Here is a 17,723-nt window from a genome sequence, read left to right on the forward strand (position 1 = left end):
CGATACGACCTGGCCGTGATCGTTGGTAAGTGGTTGTGTGGTCGCTGGGGAGCTGTCACACAGTCAGCTCTCCAGTGACCAACGATGCCGAAGGCCCCGGGTAACCAGGGTAAACATCGGGTTACTAAGCGCAGGGCCGCGCTTAGTAACCCGATGTTTACCGTGGTTACCAGCGTAAAAGTAAAAAAAAACAAACACTACATACTCACATTCCGGTGTCTGTCCCCCGGCGTTCTGCTTCTCTCCACTGTGTCTGTGCCAGCCGGAAAGCACAGCGGTGACGTCACCGCTGTGCTCGCTTTCCGGCCGGCCGGCGCTCACAGTGCAGAGAAGCAGAACGCCGGGGGACAGACACCGGAATGTAAGTATGTAGTGTTTGGTTTTTTTTACTTTTACGCTGGTAACCACGGTAAACATCGGGTTACTAAGCGCGGCCCTGCGCTTAGTAACCCGATGTTTACCCTGGTTACAAGCGAACGCATCGCTGGATCGCTGTCACACACAACGATCCAGCGATGACAGCGGGAGATCCAGCGACGAAAGAAAGTTCCAAACGATCTGCTACGACGTACGATTCTCAGCAGGGTCCCTGATCGCTGCTGCGTGTCAGACACAGCGATATCGTATGGATATCGCTGGAACGTCACGGATCGTGCCGTCGTAGCGACAAAAGTGCCACTGTGTGACGGTACCCTAAGTCACATGCTCTCCATTTCCTTGTGATCCTCCTTGAGATGGTTCTAATCCTTCATTGTCCAGCTGTGTTTAATTAAACTGATAGGACTTGATTTGGAAAGGCACACACCTGTCTATATACTATAAGACCTCACAGCTCACAGTGCATGTCAGACCAAATGAGAATCATGAGGTCAAAGGAACTGGCCAAGGAGCTCAGAGACAGTTTTGTGGCAAGGCACAGATCTTGCCAAGGTTACAAAAAGAATTTCTTCAGTACTCAAGGTTCCTAAGAGCACAGTGGCCTCCATAATCCTTAAACGGTAGAAATTTGGGACCACCAGAAGTCTTCCTAGACCTGGCCATCCAGCCAAACTGAGCAATCGTGGGAGAAGAGCCTTGGTGAGAGAGGTAAAGAAGAACCCCAAGATCTCTGTGGCTGAGCTCCAGAGATGCAGTAGGGAGATGGGAGAAAGTTCCACAAAGTCAACTATCACTGCAGCCCTCCACCAGTCGGGCCTTTATGGCAGAGTGGCCCGACTGAAGCCTCTCCTCAGTGCAAGACATATGAAAGCCCACATAGAGTTTACTAAAAAAAAAAAAAAAACACATGAAGGACTCCCAGACTATGAGAAATAAGATTCTCTGGTCTGATGAGACGAAGATAGACCTTTTTGGTGATAATTCTCAGCGAGATGTGTGGAGAAGACCAGGCACTGCTCATCACCTGCCCAATACAATCCCAACAGTGAAACATGGTGGTGGCAGCATCATACTATGGGGGTGTTTTTCAGCTGCAGGGACAAGAAAACTGGTTGCCATTGAAGGAAACATGAATGCGGCCAAGTACAGAGATATCCTGGATGAAAACCTCTTCCAGAGTGCTGTGGACCACCTTCCCCCCCAAATTTTTTTTCGACATTTGTTTTTTTTTCAGTCAATATGGAGTGCAGAGTGTTCATTAATGAGAAAAAAAATTAACTATTTTGAACTTACCAAATGGCTGCAATGAAACAAAAAAGTGAAAAATTTAAAGGGGCCCGAATACTTTCCGTTCCCACTGTGTGTATATATATATATATATATATATATTTTATGTATCCCAACCCTGGCTTGTACTTCTCAACAACTTTGTCCCTGACTTGTTTGGAGGTCTGCTTGGTCTTCATTGTGTTGTTTGGTTGGTGTGTATATTCTTTTGTAGGCCACTGTGTATGTACATACATTTACACGGTGTGTGTATATATGTGTGTGTGTGTGTGTATATATTACATACATACACACACACACACATACTTACTAGATGGTGGCCCGATTTTAACGCATCGGGTATCCTAGAATATGTATGTATGTATGTATGTATGTATATAGCAGCCACATAGTATATAGCACAGGCCACGTAGTATTTAGGAGCCATGTAGTATATAGCAGACAAATACTAAGTGGCCTGTGCTATATACTATGTGGCTGCTATATACATACATATTGTAGAATACCCGATGCGCTAATACAGGCCATGCAGTATCTAACAGTGGACACGCAGTATATAACACAGCCCAAACAGTATATAACACAGCCCACATACTATATAACACAGCCCACGCAGTATATAGCAGCCACGTAGTATATAACACAGGGCACGTAGTATATAGCACAGCGCACGCAGTATATCACACAGCCCACGCAGTATATCACACTGCGCATGTAGTATATAGCAGCCATGTAGTATATAACGCAGTCCACGCAGTATGTAACACAGCCCACGCAGTATTTAGCAGTGTGGGCACCATATCCCTGTTAAAAAAAAGTAATTAAAATAAAAAATAGTTATATACTCACCCGCCGGGATCCAGCGAAGCTCTGGCCATGAGCGCGCGGCTGCCGCCATCTTCCGTTCCCAGGATGCATTGCGAAATTACCCAGATGACTTAGCGGTGAGACCGCTAAGTCTTCTGGGTAATTTCGCAATGCATCTCTGGGAACAGAAGATGGCAGCAGGCGCGAGTGCATCGTCGGACTACGGAGGGTGAGAATAGCCGGGTTTTTGTTTTTTTTATTATTTTTAACATTAGATCTTTTCACTATTGATGCTGCATAGGCAGCATCAATAGTAAATAGTTGGGGACACACAGGGTTAATAGCAGCGGTAACGGAGTGCGTTACCCGCGGCATAACGCGTTCCGTTACCGCTGGCATTAACCCTGTGTGAGCGGTGACCGGAGGATAGTATGGAGCGGGCGCCGGGCACTGACTGCAGGGGAGTACGGAGGGACTAATCGGACTGTGGCTGTCGCTGATTGGTCCCGGCAGCTATGACAGGCAGCTGGCGAGACCAATCAGCGACGCGGGATTTCCGTTACGGAAGTTGCCGACAGAAAGACGGAAGTACCCCTTTGACAATTTATATATATATATATATATATATATATATATATATATATATATATATATATATATATATATATATATATATATATATATATATACATACATATACATACACAGGGTGGAGCGCGGTAATTTGCTTTTTTGCACTGCATGCTGTGGCGGCACTGTCGGTCGAAGAGAGGGGAGAGTGGGTGTGGCTTACAGTGGCTGATGGGAGATTTGTATTCCTCCGCCTTTCAGTTGCCATCATGCAGTGGACACGTGAGGAGAGGTCATTTTGTGTTGAAGCGTATTTTTCAAATGCCCACTCGATCATTGCAGTGCAGCGTGCTTTTCGTTTACAATTCGCTGTTCCTCCACGCGGACGTGTTCCTGGACGGCAATCAATTGTAAACTGGGTGAATGCATTCAGAACAGCAGGGAATGTGTCATGTGTACGAAGGGGACCTGAGAGAAGGATTACAACACCACAAAACATCGAGAGAGTTAGAGCAGCAGTACTGCAATCTCCGAAACGCTCTGCTCGGAAGCAATCATTTGCTCTTGGCATTTCAAGACGTTCTCTCCACCGGATTCTTCATGATGAACTGAATTTTCACCCGTATAAAATGTGCGTGGTCCAACAATTGTCAGCACGGGACTATTTGACACGGCGGACCTCTTGTGAAGACATGTTAGCAACGATACCCCGTGACGCAATTGTGTTTTTTTCTGATGAGGCACATTTTCACCTCAGTGGGTGTGTAAACAAACAAAATATGCGTTACTGGAGTGAAACAAACCCCAGAGAAGTTCACGAGAGACCTCTGCATTCGGACCGCGTCACTGTGTGGTGCGCCATATCACGAGTAGGCATCATTGGTCTTTACTTTTTTCAGGATAACGGTCGTGCCATAACTGTGAACTCCGAACGGTACTTGTCTATGATACAGGATTATTTTCAGCCGGCTCTTGAGGCAATGGAACTAGAGGATACATGGTTCCAACAGGATGGTGCCACTGCACACACAGCGAGGGTTACCATGAATTGTTTGAGGCAAATGTTTCCTGGACGGCTTATCTCTTTGAGGGGAGATGTGAACTGGCTCACCAGATTTAGCCCCATGCGATTTTTTCCTTTGGGGTTACCTGAAGTCTAAGGTGTATATTAACCGTCCCAACACCTTGGAAGACCTAAGGAACAATATTGAAGCTGAAATTGGCAGAATACCAGTGGACATGCTTGTTAGAGTTCATGAAAACTTCAGAAAACGTATGCAGCAGTGTGTGGATAGCGAAGGTCGACATTTGCCAGATACACTATTTAAAACCATGTAATTTAAAAATTCCATTACTGTTCAGTATAATTAAAATATAAAATAAATTTTTCTAATGATCATAATTTTTTTATTTCATTCCCAAATCAGCAAATTACCGCGCTCCACCCTGTATATATACATACATATATATATATATATATATATATATACATATATATATATATATATCTAATATATAAAGCTGAATGTGTGTGTGTGTGTATGTATGTATGTATGTATGTATGTATGTATGTCCGGGATTGGCATCTGAACCGTAGCAGCTACAGCCACAAAATTTTGCACAGTCACACGTCTGGACCCCGAGAGCGTCATAGGCTATGTTGTGAGGTGAAATTTTAACCCCGCGCTTTCCAATTCACCAAACAATTTTGCCCCTATCTACATAATGGGGAAAAAGTGAAAGGAAAAGTGTTGGAGGCGTCGCAGCTACAGGCACAAAATTTTGCACAGTCACACGTCTGGACCCTGAGAGCGTCAAAGCTATATTGTGAGGTGAAATTTTAACCCCGCGCTTTCCAATTCACCAAACAATTTTGCCCCTATCTACATAATGGGGAAAAAATGAAAGGAAAAGTGTTGGAGGCAAATTAACAGCTGCCAGATGTGAACAAGGGGGACTTAAAGAATGACAGCGATGGCACCAAAGAGTATATACTGTACAGTTGCTAAGGTGGGGCCCCAACATGGGATAATCACACCACCACGGGGATATGAACACACACACAAAATGCGCCACACACTACCACGTGCTCGAACACATATACCACTCTCAGTGCACATTTCACCACACATACACCAACCTCGCCACATAAAAGTAGAAACACAAAAGTCGCCGCTCAAAACTCGCCACGCGCAAAACTCTCCACATGCAAAACTCGCCACACGTGCAAAACTCGCCACACGCAAAACTTGCACACGCAGAAAAATTGCCACACGCAGAAAAATTGCCACATGCACAAAAGTTGCAACACATGCAAAAGTTGCCTCACACAAAACTTGCACATACTCAAAAGGCACCACACATAAAACTCGCCACGCGCAAAACTCGCCATGCGCAAAACTTGCTGCACACAACTTGCTACACTAACCTGTCACATGCAACTCGACACACAAAAAGTTGCTACACGCATGTCGCCACACAAAACTCATCTCACAAAAGTCCCTACATGCATGTCGCCACACGCAACTCAACACACACAACTTGACACACGAAACTCGCCCTAAAACACACACAAGTCTGGTATCCTTCAAAAATAAAAATCTGATTAATAAGCAGACAAACTACAAGAGCAACAAATGTACCATATAGGAATCCGGCAGCTGTCAGTCACATGACCAGTCTATTATGTGTATGTGTGAGCTAATATATACTGCCAGGGGGTGGGCTTACTGTTGGCTGGGGATTTATCAGGCTGCCATTTTAGCTTACAAATACTGAGGTAAAAATACTGACCAAATAACGTGTGAACGAGGGCTAATACAGGAGGAGATGACATACAGCTATATACTATATACAGGAGATGACACACAGGTATATACTATTTACAGGGGAGATGACACACAGGTATATACTATATACAGGAGGAGATGACACACAGATATATACTATATACAGGAGAGATGACACACAGGTATATACTATATAGAGGAGGAGATGACATACAGGTACATACTACATACAGGAGGAGATGACATACAGGTATATACTATATACAGGAGGAGATGACACACAGGTATATACTATATACAGGAGCAGATTACCTACAGGTATATAGTATATACAGGAGGAGATGACACAGGTATATGCTATGTATAGGAGGAGATGACATACAGGTATATACTATATACAGGAGATGACACACAGATATATACTATATATAGGTGAGATGACACACAGGTATATACTATATACAGGAGATTACATACAGGTATATCTAATATATAAAGCTGAATGTGTGTATGTATGTATGTGTGTATGTCCGGGATTGGCATCTGTACCGTCGCAGCTACAGCCACAAAATTTTGCACAGTCACACGTCTGGACCCCGAGAGCGTCATAGGCTATGTTGTGAGGTGAAATTTTAACCCCGCGCGTTCCAATTCACCAAACAATTTTGCTCCTATCTACATAATGGGGAAAAAGTGAAGGGAAAAGTGTTGGAGGAAAATTGACAGCTGCCAGATGTGAACAATGAGGACTTAAAGAATGAGAGCGATGGCGACAAAGAGTATATACCGTACAGTTGCTAAGGTGGGGCCCCGACATGGGATACTCACCACACACGGGGATATGAACACAAACACAAAATGCGCCACACACTACCACGTGCTTGAACACATATACCACCCTCAGCACACATTTCACCACACACACACACCAACCTCGCCACATAAAAGTCGAAACACAAAAGTCACCACTCAAAACTCGCTACATGCAAAACTCGCCATATGCAAAACTAGGCTCACGCAAAACTCGCCACACGTGCAAAACTCACCTCATGGAAAACTTGCACACACAGAAAAATTGCCACATGTACAAAAGTTGCACCACATGCAAAAGTTGCCTCACACAAAACTTGCACATACTCAAAATGCACCACACATAAAACTCGCCACGCGCAAAACTCGCCATGCACAAATCTTGCTGCACACAACTTGCTACACTAACCTGTCACATGCAACTCAACACACAAAATGTTGCTACACGCATGTCGCCACACAAAACTCATCTCACAAAAGTCGCTACATGCATGTCGCCACACGCAACTCAACACACACAACTTGACACATAAAACTCGCCCTAAAACACACACAAGTCTGGTATTGTCCTTCAAAAATAAAAATCTGATTAATAAGCAAACTACAAGAGCAACAAATGTACCATATAGGAAATACGGCAGCTGTCAGTCACATGACCTGTCTATTATGTGTATGTGTGAGCTAATATATACTGCCAGGGGGGAGGGCTTCCTGTTGGCTGGGGATTTATCAGGCTGCCAATAGCAACCAATCACAGCTCAGCTTCTATTTTGCTACAGTTAATTAACCTGAGCTCTGATTGGTTAATATAGGCAACAAAGACATTCTCAGTATAACAAAGCTAATATATGTTGTGAAATGCTTCTATTTGCTTAGTTTTTGCCTTTTAATAATTACATTTCTATCTATTTGTTTTGTGGTTTTTGTGTGCAGAATAAATTTTTGTTAACACATTCTATTTTGCTAACAGCAGTCATTAACCCGGGCGAAGCCGGGTAGTACAGCTAGTATATATATATATATATATATACATATATATATATATATATATATATATACACACATATACATACATACACATATATACATATACACACACACATATACACATATACACACACACATATACAGTATGTGTATATATATATATATATATATATATATATATATATATATATATATATATATATATATATATATATATATATATATATACACACACACACATATACTGTATATCTATCTATCTATATATACACATGCACATATATACACACATATACACACACACACCGTGTACATGTATGTACATACACAGTGGCTTACAAATGAATATACACACTAACCAAAAACAAGATGAAGACCAAGGAGATCTCCAAACAAGTCAGGGACAAAGTTGTTGAGAAGTACAAGTCAGGGTTGGGATACAAAAAAAATATCCCAATCTCTGATGATCCCCATGAGAACCATCAAATCCATTATCATCAAATGGAAAGAACATGGTACTACAACAATCCTGCCAAGAGATGGCAGTCAACCAAATCTCTCAGATTGGGCAAGGAGGGCACTTAAAGATAGAGGCAGCACAGAGACCAAAGGAGACTGGATAATCTGTCCATAAGCCGTACACACCACAGAGTTGGCCTTTATGGATGATTGGGAAGAAAAAAGCCTTTAATTACAACAATTGTAAGGCTCATTTTGAGTTTGCCGAATGGCATGTAGGAGACCTCCGAAATGTATGGAGGAAGGTGCTGTGAGGCAAGACCAAAATTGAACTTTCTGTCCACTAAGGTAAGGGCTATGTCTAGCGCCAAACCAACACAGTTCATCACCCCAAGAACACCATTCCCACACCACTTCCCAATACAATCCCAACAGTGAAACATGGTGGCGGCAGCATCATGCTGTGGGAATGTTTTTCACCAGCAGGGACAATGGTCTGAGTCGAGGGAGAAGATGGATGGTGCAAAAAACAGGGATATTCTTGAGCAAAACCTGTTTCAGTCTGTTAGCGATGAGACGGGGACGGAAGTTCACCTTCCAACAAGACAATGATCCAAAGCATACTGCTAAAGCAACACTCGAGTGGTTTAAGGGAAATGTGTAAATGCTTTGGAATGGCCTAGTTAAAGCCCAGACATTAATCCAATTGAGAATCTGTGGTCAGACTTGAAGATTGCTGTTCACCCCAGATGAAAACATCTATCTTGAAGGAGCTGGAGCAGTTTTGCCTTGAGGAATGGGCAAAATTCCCAGTGGCAAGATGTGGAAAGCTCAGAGACTTATCCAAAGCGACTTGCAGCTGTGATCACCGCAAAATGAGGCTCTACATGAGAACTGAGGGTGAATAGTTATGCACACTGAATTTTGTCCTATTTGTTGTTTGCTTCACAATAAAAAGAAAACCAAATGTTCACAGTTATACGCGTGTTCTTTACATGAACTGATTCAAACCCTAAAAAACAGTGAAATTCCATGTTGTGAGGCAGCAAAACACGAAAAATGCCAAGGGGGTGAATACTTTTGCAAGAAACTGTACATATATAATAAATATTTATCTATATAGAATATATATCACACATACACGACAACAAGTCTGAAGAAACAGTTCTTAAATAAATTATTACAGAATTTATTCACCATAATTTTAGAGTTTATATATAAAGTGCATAAAAAGTTGAATTCCTTTTAATAAAGGGAGCCTGCAGCCTTGAACATGGCTTCTGATCTGCAAGTACCATTTTATAGAGGGAGAAGGGCAGAGCAGATTCATGTACAGCTTTGTGGAAAAAATATTTAGCAGAACTTTTTTCCTTTGGAATCCCTGCTCTTTCTATGCGGAGTCCAGTGGGTGGTCCTAATTAGTGATTGACAGCTCTCTCTGCACACCAATGTATTAACGGCTGCTAATCAGTGATTGGGACGGTCCTGTGGACTCCTGAGCCCAGGAAGAGCAGGTATTTAAAGTAATAAAAACTAATCATACTAAATCTTTGCCCACACACTTCTATATCAACAAGCTCGGAACGTCTCGCTTAAAGACAGGAGTGCATGTTTAACAGGCTCCCTTTAAATACATTGCATTACTAATCTTGTATTGATCCCAAGTTACAGTCTGCTTTATCCTCCAGAGCTGCACTCGCAATCCTGGTCCTATATTCAATTTTTCATAATAATTAGAGACCATTCTGCAAGAGGGTGGGGAATATTTGTCTCAGCAGTGGACATTTTTACCTTGAACATAATAGAGGACATATATAAAAAAAAAAAAAAGATTAATTCTTATTACAGTGGACAATTATACTAACCATGAAATAAAGCTTGGGGTGGCATGACATCGGGAATGAGATCAGCCTCAGAGAGCAGGCTTGGAGTTGCAGAGAGTGATGCTGGTGTATCTGGAGCAGAGAAATCCAAAGAAGGAGATGGAGAAGGACTGGTCATGGGTGTCCGGTCTGATGAACTCATGGAGGAGAAGTCTACGACTTCCCCTTTCTCAAGCCCAATATCTGGCCGACTGTTCCGACTGCTGGAGAATTTCACAGGAGTAGAGCACGAGCTGTGATCCACAAATCCAGAGGCTTCTTTCTGGACTCTCCTGATGTCTTTTGCTTCTTGAGTACGAGATCTCTTTTCTTTTAGCTCAATAGCAGATTCAACCGAGTTCCCTCTAGATCTCTTTCTGAGTCCTTCTACTGTGATCACTGGGTCCAAGCTAGACTTTACAGGAGCTATAGAAATCATAATACACAGTCCACAAAGCTAAGTTGTGCTGCTAGAAAATGCTTTTATTCCTTATAATTAAAGTGGGGTTATACTAGCAAAGATGTAGCTGAATAGATTGGAAATTGAAAATAATGACACTTTCTACAACAGACTTTCTTTTATATTTTTCTTTTCTCCTTTTCCCCTATGTGCTGTAGGAATATAACAATGTTATGGATTTACTAAGCTAAAAGTGGCAGAATTCTGTAGAGAATACAGTCTAATCTGCTGATCAGCACCATCTTAAATTAATGACACACACAAGAACAGCAGGAAGGCTTCTGCTGCAGCCAGTTGTCTCACAGCCACACACAAGAACAGCAGGAAAACTTCTCCTGAAGCCAGTTGTCTCACAGCCACACACACAAGGACACCAGGGAGGTTTCAGTGCATCCAGTTGTCTCACAGGCACACAAGGACAGCAGGGAGGCTTCTGCTGCAGCCAGTTGTCTCACAGCCACACACAAGGACAGCAGGGAGGTTTCTGATGTAGCCAACTGTCTCACAGCCACACACAAGGACAGCAGGAAGGCTTCTCCTGAAGCCAGTTGTCTCACAGACACACACGAACTGCAGGGTGGTTTCTGCTGCAGCCAGTTGTCTCACAGCCACACACAAGGACAGCAGGGAGGCTTCTGCTGCAGCCAGTTGTATCACAGCCAAACACAAGGACAGCAGTGAGGCTTCTCCTGAAGCCAGTTGTCTCATAGCCACACACGGACAGCAGGAAGGCTTCTGCTGCAGTCAGTTGTCTCACAGACACACACAAGGACAGCAGGGAGGTTTCTGATGTAGCCAGCTGTCTCGCAGCCACACACAAGGACAGCAGAAAGGCTTCTCCAGACGCCAGTTGTCTCACAGCCACACACAAGGACAGCAGGAAGGCTTCTGCTGCAGCCAATTGTGTTACAGCCACACACAATGACAGAAGGGAGGCTTCTGATGCAGCCAGTTGTCTCACAGCCATGCACAGGACAGCTAGAAGGAGGAAGACGATCCCAAACTCACAGAAAAAACTTCATTATATATTTCTAAGTTTTAAATGCACAAACAGAAAAAAATTGAAAAAGAGTGAGATTTCTGAAGTTTCATGCACACACTGCTTATATTTTCCTTGCAGGTATGAACCGTCATAGCGTTTTTTTCAAATCTGCAGCATGACATTTCATTCAGCATTTTTGCAGGGTTTTTGAGCCATTCAAAAAAAAATGGAAAAAAAAAAATAAAGTAAAAGCATGGCAAAAAAGCACATATTTGCTGCAGAAATATCTGCTGCAAATACTATATAAGTGCACATACCTTAGGAGTAAAAATAAATCAGCCCCAGCATGCTTGCTCTGGGGTCTGAATTGTAGCATGGGGTTTCTAATCATGGGGGGTGGGGATCTGTGATGCTAGAAACCCATAAAGTAAGCACCAACTTTATGTTACAACAGCCCACACGCTGTGGTCCCCAACATTTTCTGTACCTCGAGTCACAAGGTGATTCTGACTGATGGTTGATTGGTTGATAACTATGTAAAATCTAAAATGGAGAAGACATATTGAATGTGAATTTTGATATGCAAGACATGTGCAAACTCAGGGAGTTTCATTGTTTTGTCGTCATCTCTTCAATCAGAGATTCGCTGAAATTAAAGGGTTTTTTTTTCAGGATCAAAATATTAACGGGAACCTGTCAGTACTTTTTTTTTATATACTGATGGTGCTTGTGCTCCAATAAAAATTGTACCTTTTTTATGGAAATCTCATACGCCAAGTCAGGAGAAATCCAGCATAGAAGTCATATGTAAATGAGGCTGTAAGTGCACTAGGGGCGTGTCAGTGCACTGGGACTGCTTTCTCCAGATGCATTGACAGCAGATGTGCATATGGCATAAGGTGAGCCAAAGAGCTGTGGCTGGTGGGCCACATGTGGCTTCTAGGTCACAGGTTAGGGCCACTGTTCTAAAGTGTCATTATTCTCAAATGTAAAATCTGTTCTGGTGTATTTCTATATGTACATTATTAATACATATTGCTTAAAACCTCTCTAGCATAAGGAAACCTCCATCACCGCTGACAAAAGGAGGCTGGAGTATCTATCCCTTACAAATATTGCCCATAGGTAGCCAAGGGACTGTTAGCAAAACCGCAATCAATGAAAAGTTAATAGGAGAGAGAGGTTAGAATTCATCGTAGCACACAAGCCTGAAAATACAGTTTCCACTAAATATCCGGCAAAAGTACGTTTTCCTGAATGGTTATGACCTGGGGCCACTATTGTTCAATGCAAGAGATACATTTTCACCTGCTTGGACTAATCAAGAGACAATAAAACGAAGCTTGGAGGACCAATAAATGCCCATCAGAATCTGGACCCACAGATCTATGGACAAAACTGTATTTTCAGGTGCTGAGTGTTATAACGAGGTAAATAAAATCACTGACAGTAAGAAGTTAGTAGATGTTTTCAGGACAACACAGAACACCTGCTGGGGGTGACTTTACTAAATACGTACTTTTTATTTTTTGTGAAGATATATACTTGTCTCCTTCAGGTTTCAAAGTAGGAGGTTTGTTGTGAACGAGCTTCCACCACCCCGGTTCCCCAAACTCCTGGGCTCCGGATTTGAAGAACATGGGGCTGCCCACAGAGAGACATCCTGCAACTGTGCTCCACCAGGTAGAGGTCTTCTTCCTGAAACCAACAAAAACAAACATACATATTAGAAGATTTCTCCATACCGGAACCAGTTTTTACAAATGTATGAATCTGAACTAAGAGGCCTTATCCCCAGAAAAAGCACAATTCGTGTTCATGGGCTACACTAGAGAAAGGAGGTAAAATGCAATACCGGGCATAGTCGATCGTCAAGGGTGGTGTGAATTCTAGGAACAAAAAACCTTTTCTCTAATCCTAAACAACCCCTTTAAATAGCTAAATATAGTGCATTTAGCACAGACCCAGCACTATTTTCCCCTAACTGTACGTCACAGTCAGGGTGAACACGTATGGAGCAGGCTCAGAAACTGAGTCTGCTCCGTACATGGCAGATGCCGGCCGTGTTATATGGACGACACCTGCCTCTAACAGCAATCACTGGAGCAAGCTGCGATGGGTTAACCACTTAGATGCTACTGCCAATCATTTCATTTAAATGGTCTTTTTTGCTTATGCCCATGGGCACAATCGTTTGCAAGATGATAATAAAGTCTACTGAAGGCCCCCCATCATTGCCATTCATAGGGGAACGTCAACTTCAAAATATACTACAATACTATTGCAGATTCTAGTATTCTAGAAAATCAAGAAAAAAAAAATGAATAAAAAAAAGTTCTACAAAATATTTAAATAATTCTAAAAAATATATAAAATCATCTCCCTTTTCCCAGTTAAGAAAATGTATAATTAAAAAAAATAAAATAAACCAATTTGGTATCATCTTGTCTGTATCTTTCAAAATCTTAAAACTATTTCACCAGTAATACACAGAGCAAAAATGAAGCACAAAAATTGAAAAAAAAAAAGTGATTAAAAACGCTTTCTTAACCACTAAGAGTATGAAATGGCATACTACTGCAATGTCAAGAGAAAAGTCCTTATAATCCCAGATACTGAATAGTTAATACTGGTGATTGGTAATGCAAGAGTCCTGGATTCTGATTTTTCCTGTTTTTTTCACCAGCCACGCTGACATTGGCAGCAATAGACAGGTTCTGACTTCTACAGGAGAACGGTTTTGAAAGGGAACCTGTCGCCATGAAAAAGTATTCACATCTGCAGGCCTCGTGTGATAGAGCTGATTGCTATAGAGTTCTGTCAGTAAAGACTCGGTATAACCTGGGTATAATCATTTAAACTTCTGCACTTTCTGGGATTTTTGGTCCAGTGGGTGGTCCTATCAGTGTCCGTCAGCTGTCTGTATACGCACTCTTAGGCCGCGTTCACACGTTAAGTATTTGGTCAGTATTTTACCTCAGTATTTGTAAGCCAAAACCAGGAGTGGGTGATAAATGCAAAATTAGTGAAGTGTTTCTATTATACTTTTCCTCTCATTGTTCTACTCCTGATTTTGAATTACAAATAAATACTGAGGTAAAATACTGACCAAATACTGCCAGTGTGAACGTGGCCTCATACCAATAGAGCTGTCAGTCACTGACAGGACCAGACCGCTCACTGGACCAAAAATCACAGAAAGAGTAGAAGATTAAAGGATTAAGACAGACAGCAACAACTGTCATCCCTAGCTATCTTGTCTGTATACCCTTTTGCTTCTCCCCTGCCCAGGAGCTGTGGTATGATCAGACCATGTCCCTGCACGGTCATTACACGGCCATTACACAGCACACAGCAGGGGCACATTTATAAGATTATCTCAGCACAGGGACTTTTTATTTTATAACATCCAATTGTGGAAATTATTCTTATTATAAGATCTTTGGATTGAAATCTACTTTGTGGAACCCCCTTCAAGTATGCTCTGACCTGGGCGAAGGTCATCACTAAAAAAGGCAGTAAAATGTTATAAATGGTGGATCCTGTGTTATCTACTGTCTATAGACAATATATAACAATCTGCCATTGTAATCCTGCTTGCAATGAGACCACTGACTAGTCATCCATATGGAACAAGAAGCATGTCTAGTGTTCTGCTTAGTTACGAGTGAAGATTTCCGAATTTAATTTTTTAGGCTATGTGCACACGTCAGGATTTCTGGCAGAAATTTTCCTGACAAAAACCGGACATTTCTGCCAGAAATCCGCATGCCTTTTTACCGCGATTTTACCGCGTTTTTTATGCGTTATTTTGCGTTTTTTCCCAATGCATAGAATAGCGGGAAAAACGCGAAAAAAAAACAAAATTAATAAACATGCTGCTTTTTTTACCACGATGCGTTTTTTTCGATGAAAAAACGCACCATGTGCACAAAACATGCAGAATGCATTCTAAATGATAGGATGCATAATGTATGCGTTTTTAATGAGTTTTTATAGCGTTTTTATCGCGAAAAAACCTGAACGTGTGCACATACCCTAAATGTAGACAATGATGAGGAATATCAAGAGAAAAACCAATTGAAGTCATGTATTATTTACTATTGATGCATTCCCTTTAAGGCTAAGTTCACACAGGGCATTTTTGCTGCATTTTCTTTTCTGCAGCAAAACCTGAGCCCTTGGCAGGAAAGAAGCTGGGCAAAAATGCAGGTTTAGGTGTGTTTTTTGCAGCATTTTTAATGCAGTTTTGGTACTTTTTTTTTTTCATGCGTTTTTTTCTATTCAACTCAGTAGGTGAAAAACGCTGGAAAAAAATCACTGAAAGAAGTGACAAAATACTGGTGACAAAAAACCCAATGTGTGTGCATGAGATTTCTGAAATCTCATAGGCTTTGCTGGCACTGTGAAACGCAGCTGAAAATTGGCATAAAAAACACATCAAACCCTAACACACTTAATCACTTTGAGGAAATCTCCGGACTTAGGCTACTTTCAGACATAGCGCATTTTTGAGCGCTATTTTGCGGGCGCTTTTCAAAAATGCGCAATGTCATTTTCGTCTGCCGGCAAAGTGAATGAGAAATTCACTTTGCCGTTCAGACACACCGCAAAAAAACGCGGCGCTTTTGTCTGCAAACACGCCGGCGTAAAAAGAATTGACATGTCAATTCTTTACGCAGCGGCGTGTCTGCGTATCCCCATAGGGCCCTATATTAACGTGCACACACAGCGCCTTTGTCCTGGGTGTCGGCGTCTTTGTACGGAGGGGTTGACACCCAGGACCGGACGTGACGTCGGACAGGAAGAGGGAAGCCCCCGCCCCCCAGTGAAGCAGCATGGAGTCCTTCAACAGAATGAGGGCTGCTGATCGAGACGGTAAGTATCCCCCGTGTGTGACCCCCCTGTGCGTGTGTCCCCCCACTGTGTGTGTGCCGTGTGCGCCCTGTGTGTGTGCCGTGTCCCCCCCGCCCCCCCCGTGTATGTATGGGTATGTGCTGGGTCTGCTGCGGGGGGTGGGGTGGTCTTTGGTGTGTGTGTGTGTGTGTGTCTCTGTGTGCAGGCATTGTCCGATGGGACTACAAGTCCCATCGGGCTCTGCCTGCTACAGTGACAGTCAGTGACACAGTAGCCAATGATGGGACAGTAGTAGTCCCATCATCCGGCTAATGTGTTGAATGTAAAAAAAAAAAACAAAACACACATATACAGTACATACACACATACAGAACATGCGCCGACATGCGCCACGCAACGGCATGCGCCATGCGACGACATGCGCCACGCGACGGCATGCGCCATGCGACTGCAATGCACCATGCGACGGCGTACGACGCCATGCGACGACATGCGCCATGCGACGACATGCGCCGACATGCGCCACGCAACGGCATGCGCCATGCGACGACATGCGCCACGCAACGGCATGCGCTATGCGACTGCATGCGCCATGCGACGGCGTACGACGACATGCGCCATGCGGCGCCATGCGGCGCCATGCGATGGCATGCGACGACATGCGCATACATACATACAGACATACAGTACATACATACAGACATACAGTACATATAACATAGATTACATACTCACCATCACTTGTCACTTTGATCCCCGAAGCCAGTGTCATAAAAAATATTAAAATAATAAACAACCAATATACTCCCTGATCCGCAGAAATCCAATTAAAACGAGTGTCCCACGACGATCTCCCGTGGAGAACAGGAGCATCTGCTGATGCGACCACTCACCAGGGGCTCCAGGAAGACAATGAGGGGAGGAAGGTATCCTTCCACAATGTATTCCCCACAATGTATTCCTACGCCCCTGTGAGAAAATAGTCCCTAGTTTCACTTTATGGCATGCTGTATGAGAAAGTTCCCACGCAGCTTTTTGCCATAAAGTGAGACCAGTGAACTATAGTAACCTCAGTGATGCACTGCAGGAGCCATTGTCCTTAAATACGTGGCACGTGGCACTTACATACGTGGCACTTATATACATGGCACGTGGCACTTACATACGTGGCACTTACATACGTGGCACTTACATACGTGGCACGTGGCACTTAAATACGTGGCACGTGGCACTTACATACGTGGCACGTGGCACTTACATACGTGGCACTTACATACGTGGCACTTACATACGTGGCACTTACATACGTGGCACGTGGCACTTAAATACGTGGCACGTGGCACTTAAATACGTGGCACGTGGCACTTACATACGTGGCACTTACATACGTGGCACTTACATACGTGGCACGTGGCACTTAAATACGTGGCACGTGGCACTTAAATACGTGGCACTTACATACGTGGCACGTGGCA

The 17,723-nt window shown here is 43.0% G+C and overlaps 1 protein-coding gene across 2 annotated transcripts in view; it reads right to left on the bottom strand.

Moving 5' to 3' along the window:
• KAT14 (lysine acetyltransferase 14) overlaps positions 1 to 17,723 on the bottom strand; it is a 46,494-nt gene that overhangs the window by 18,823 nt on the left and 9,948 nt on the right. The window contains exons 4-5 of one of the 2 annotated variants that reach the window (XM_077282822.1): positions 12,911 to 13,089; positions 9,953 to 10,375 (exon numbers count right to left, since the gene is read on the bottom strand). In XM_077282822.1, the coding sequence (XP_077138937.1) occupies positions 9,953 to 10,375; positions 12,911 to 13,089 (602 nt within the window). The remainder of the gene's footprint in view (positions 1 to 9,952; positions 10,376 to 12,910; positions 13,090 to 17,723) is intronic. The other variant, XM_077282823.1, reaches the window with a different exon arrangement.

This window comes from Ranitomeya variabilis, chromosome 2, assembly GCF_051348905.1.
Source record: "Ranitomeya variabilis isolate aRanVar5 chromosome 2, aRanVar5.hap1, whole genome shotgun sequence".
Lineage (NCBI taxonomy): Eukaryota > Metazoa > Chordata > Amphibia > Anura > Dendrobatidae > Ranitomeya > Ranitomeya variabilis.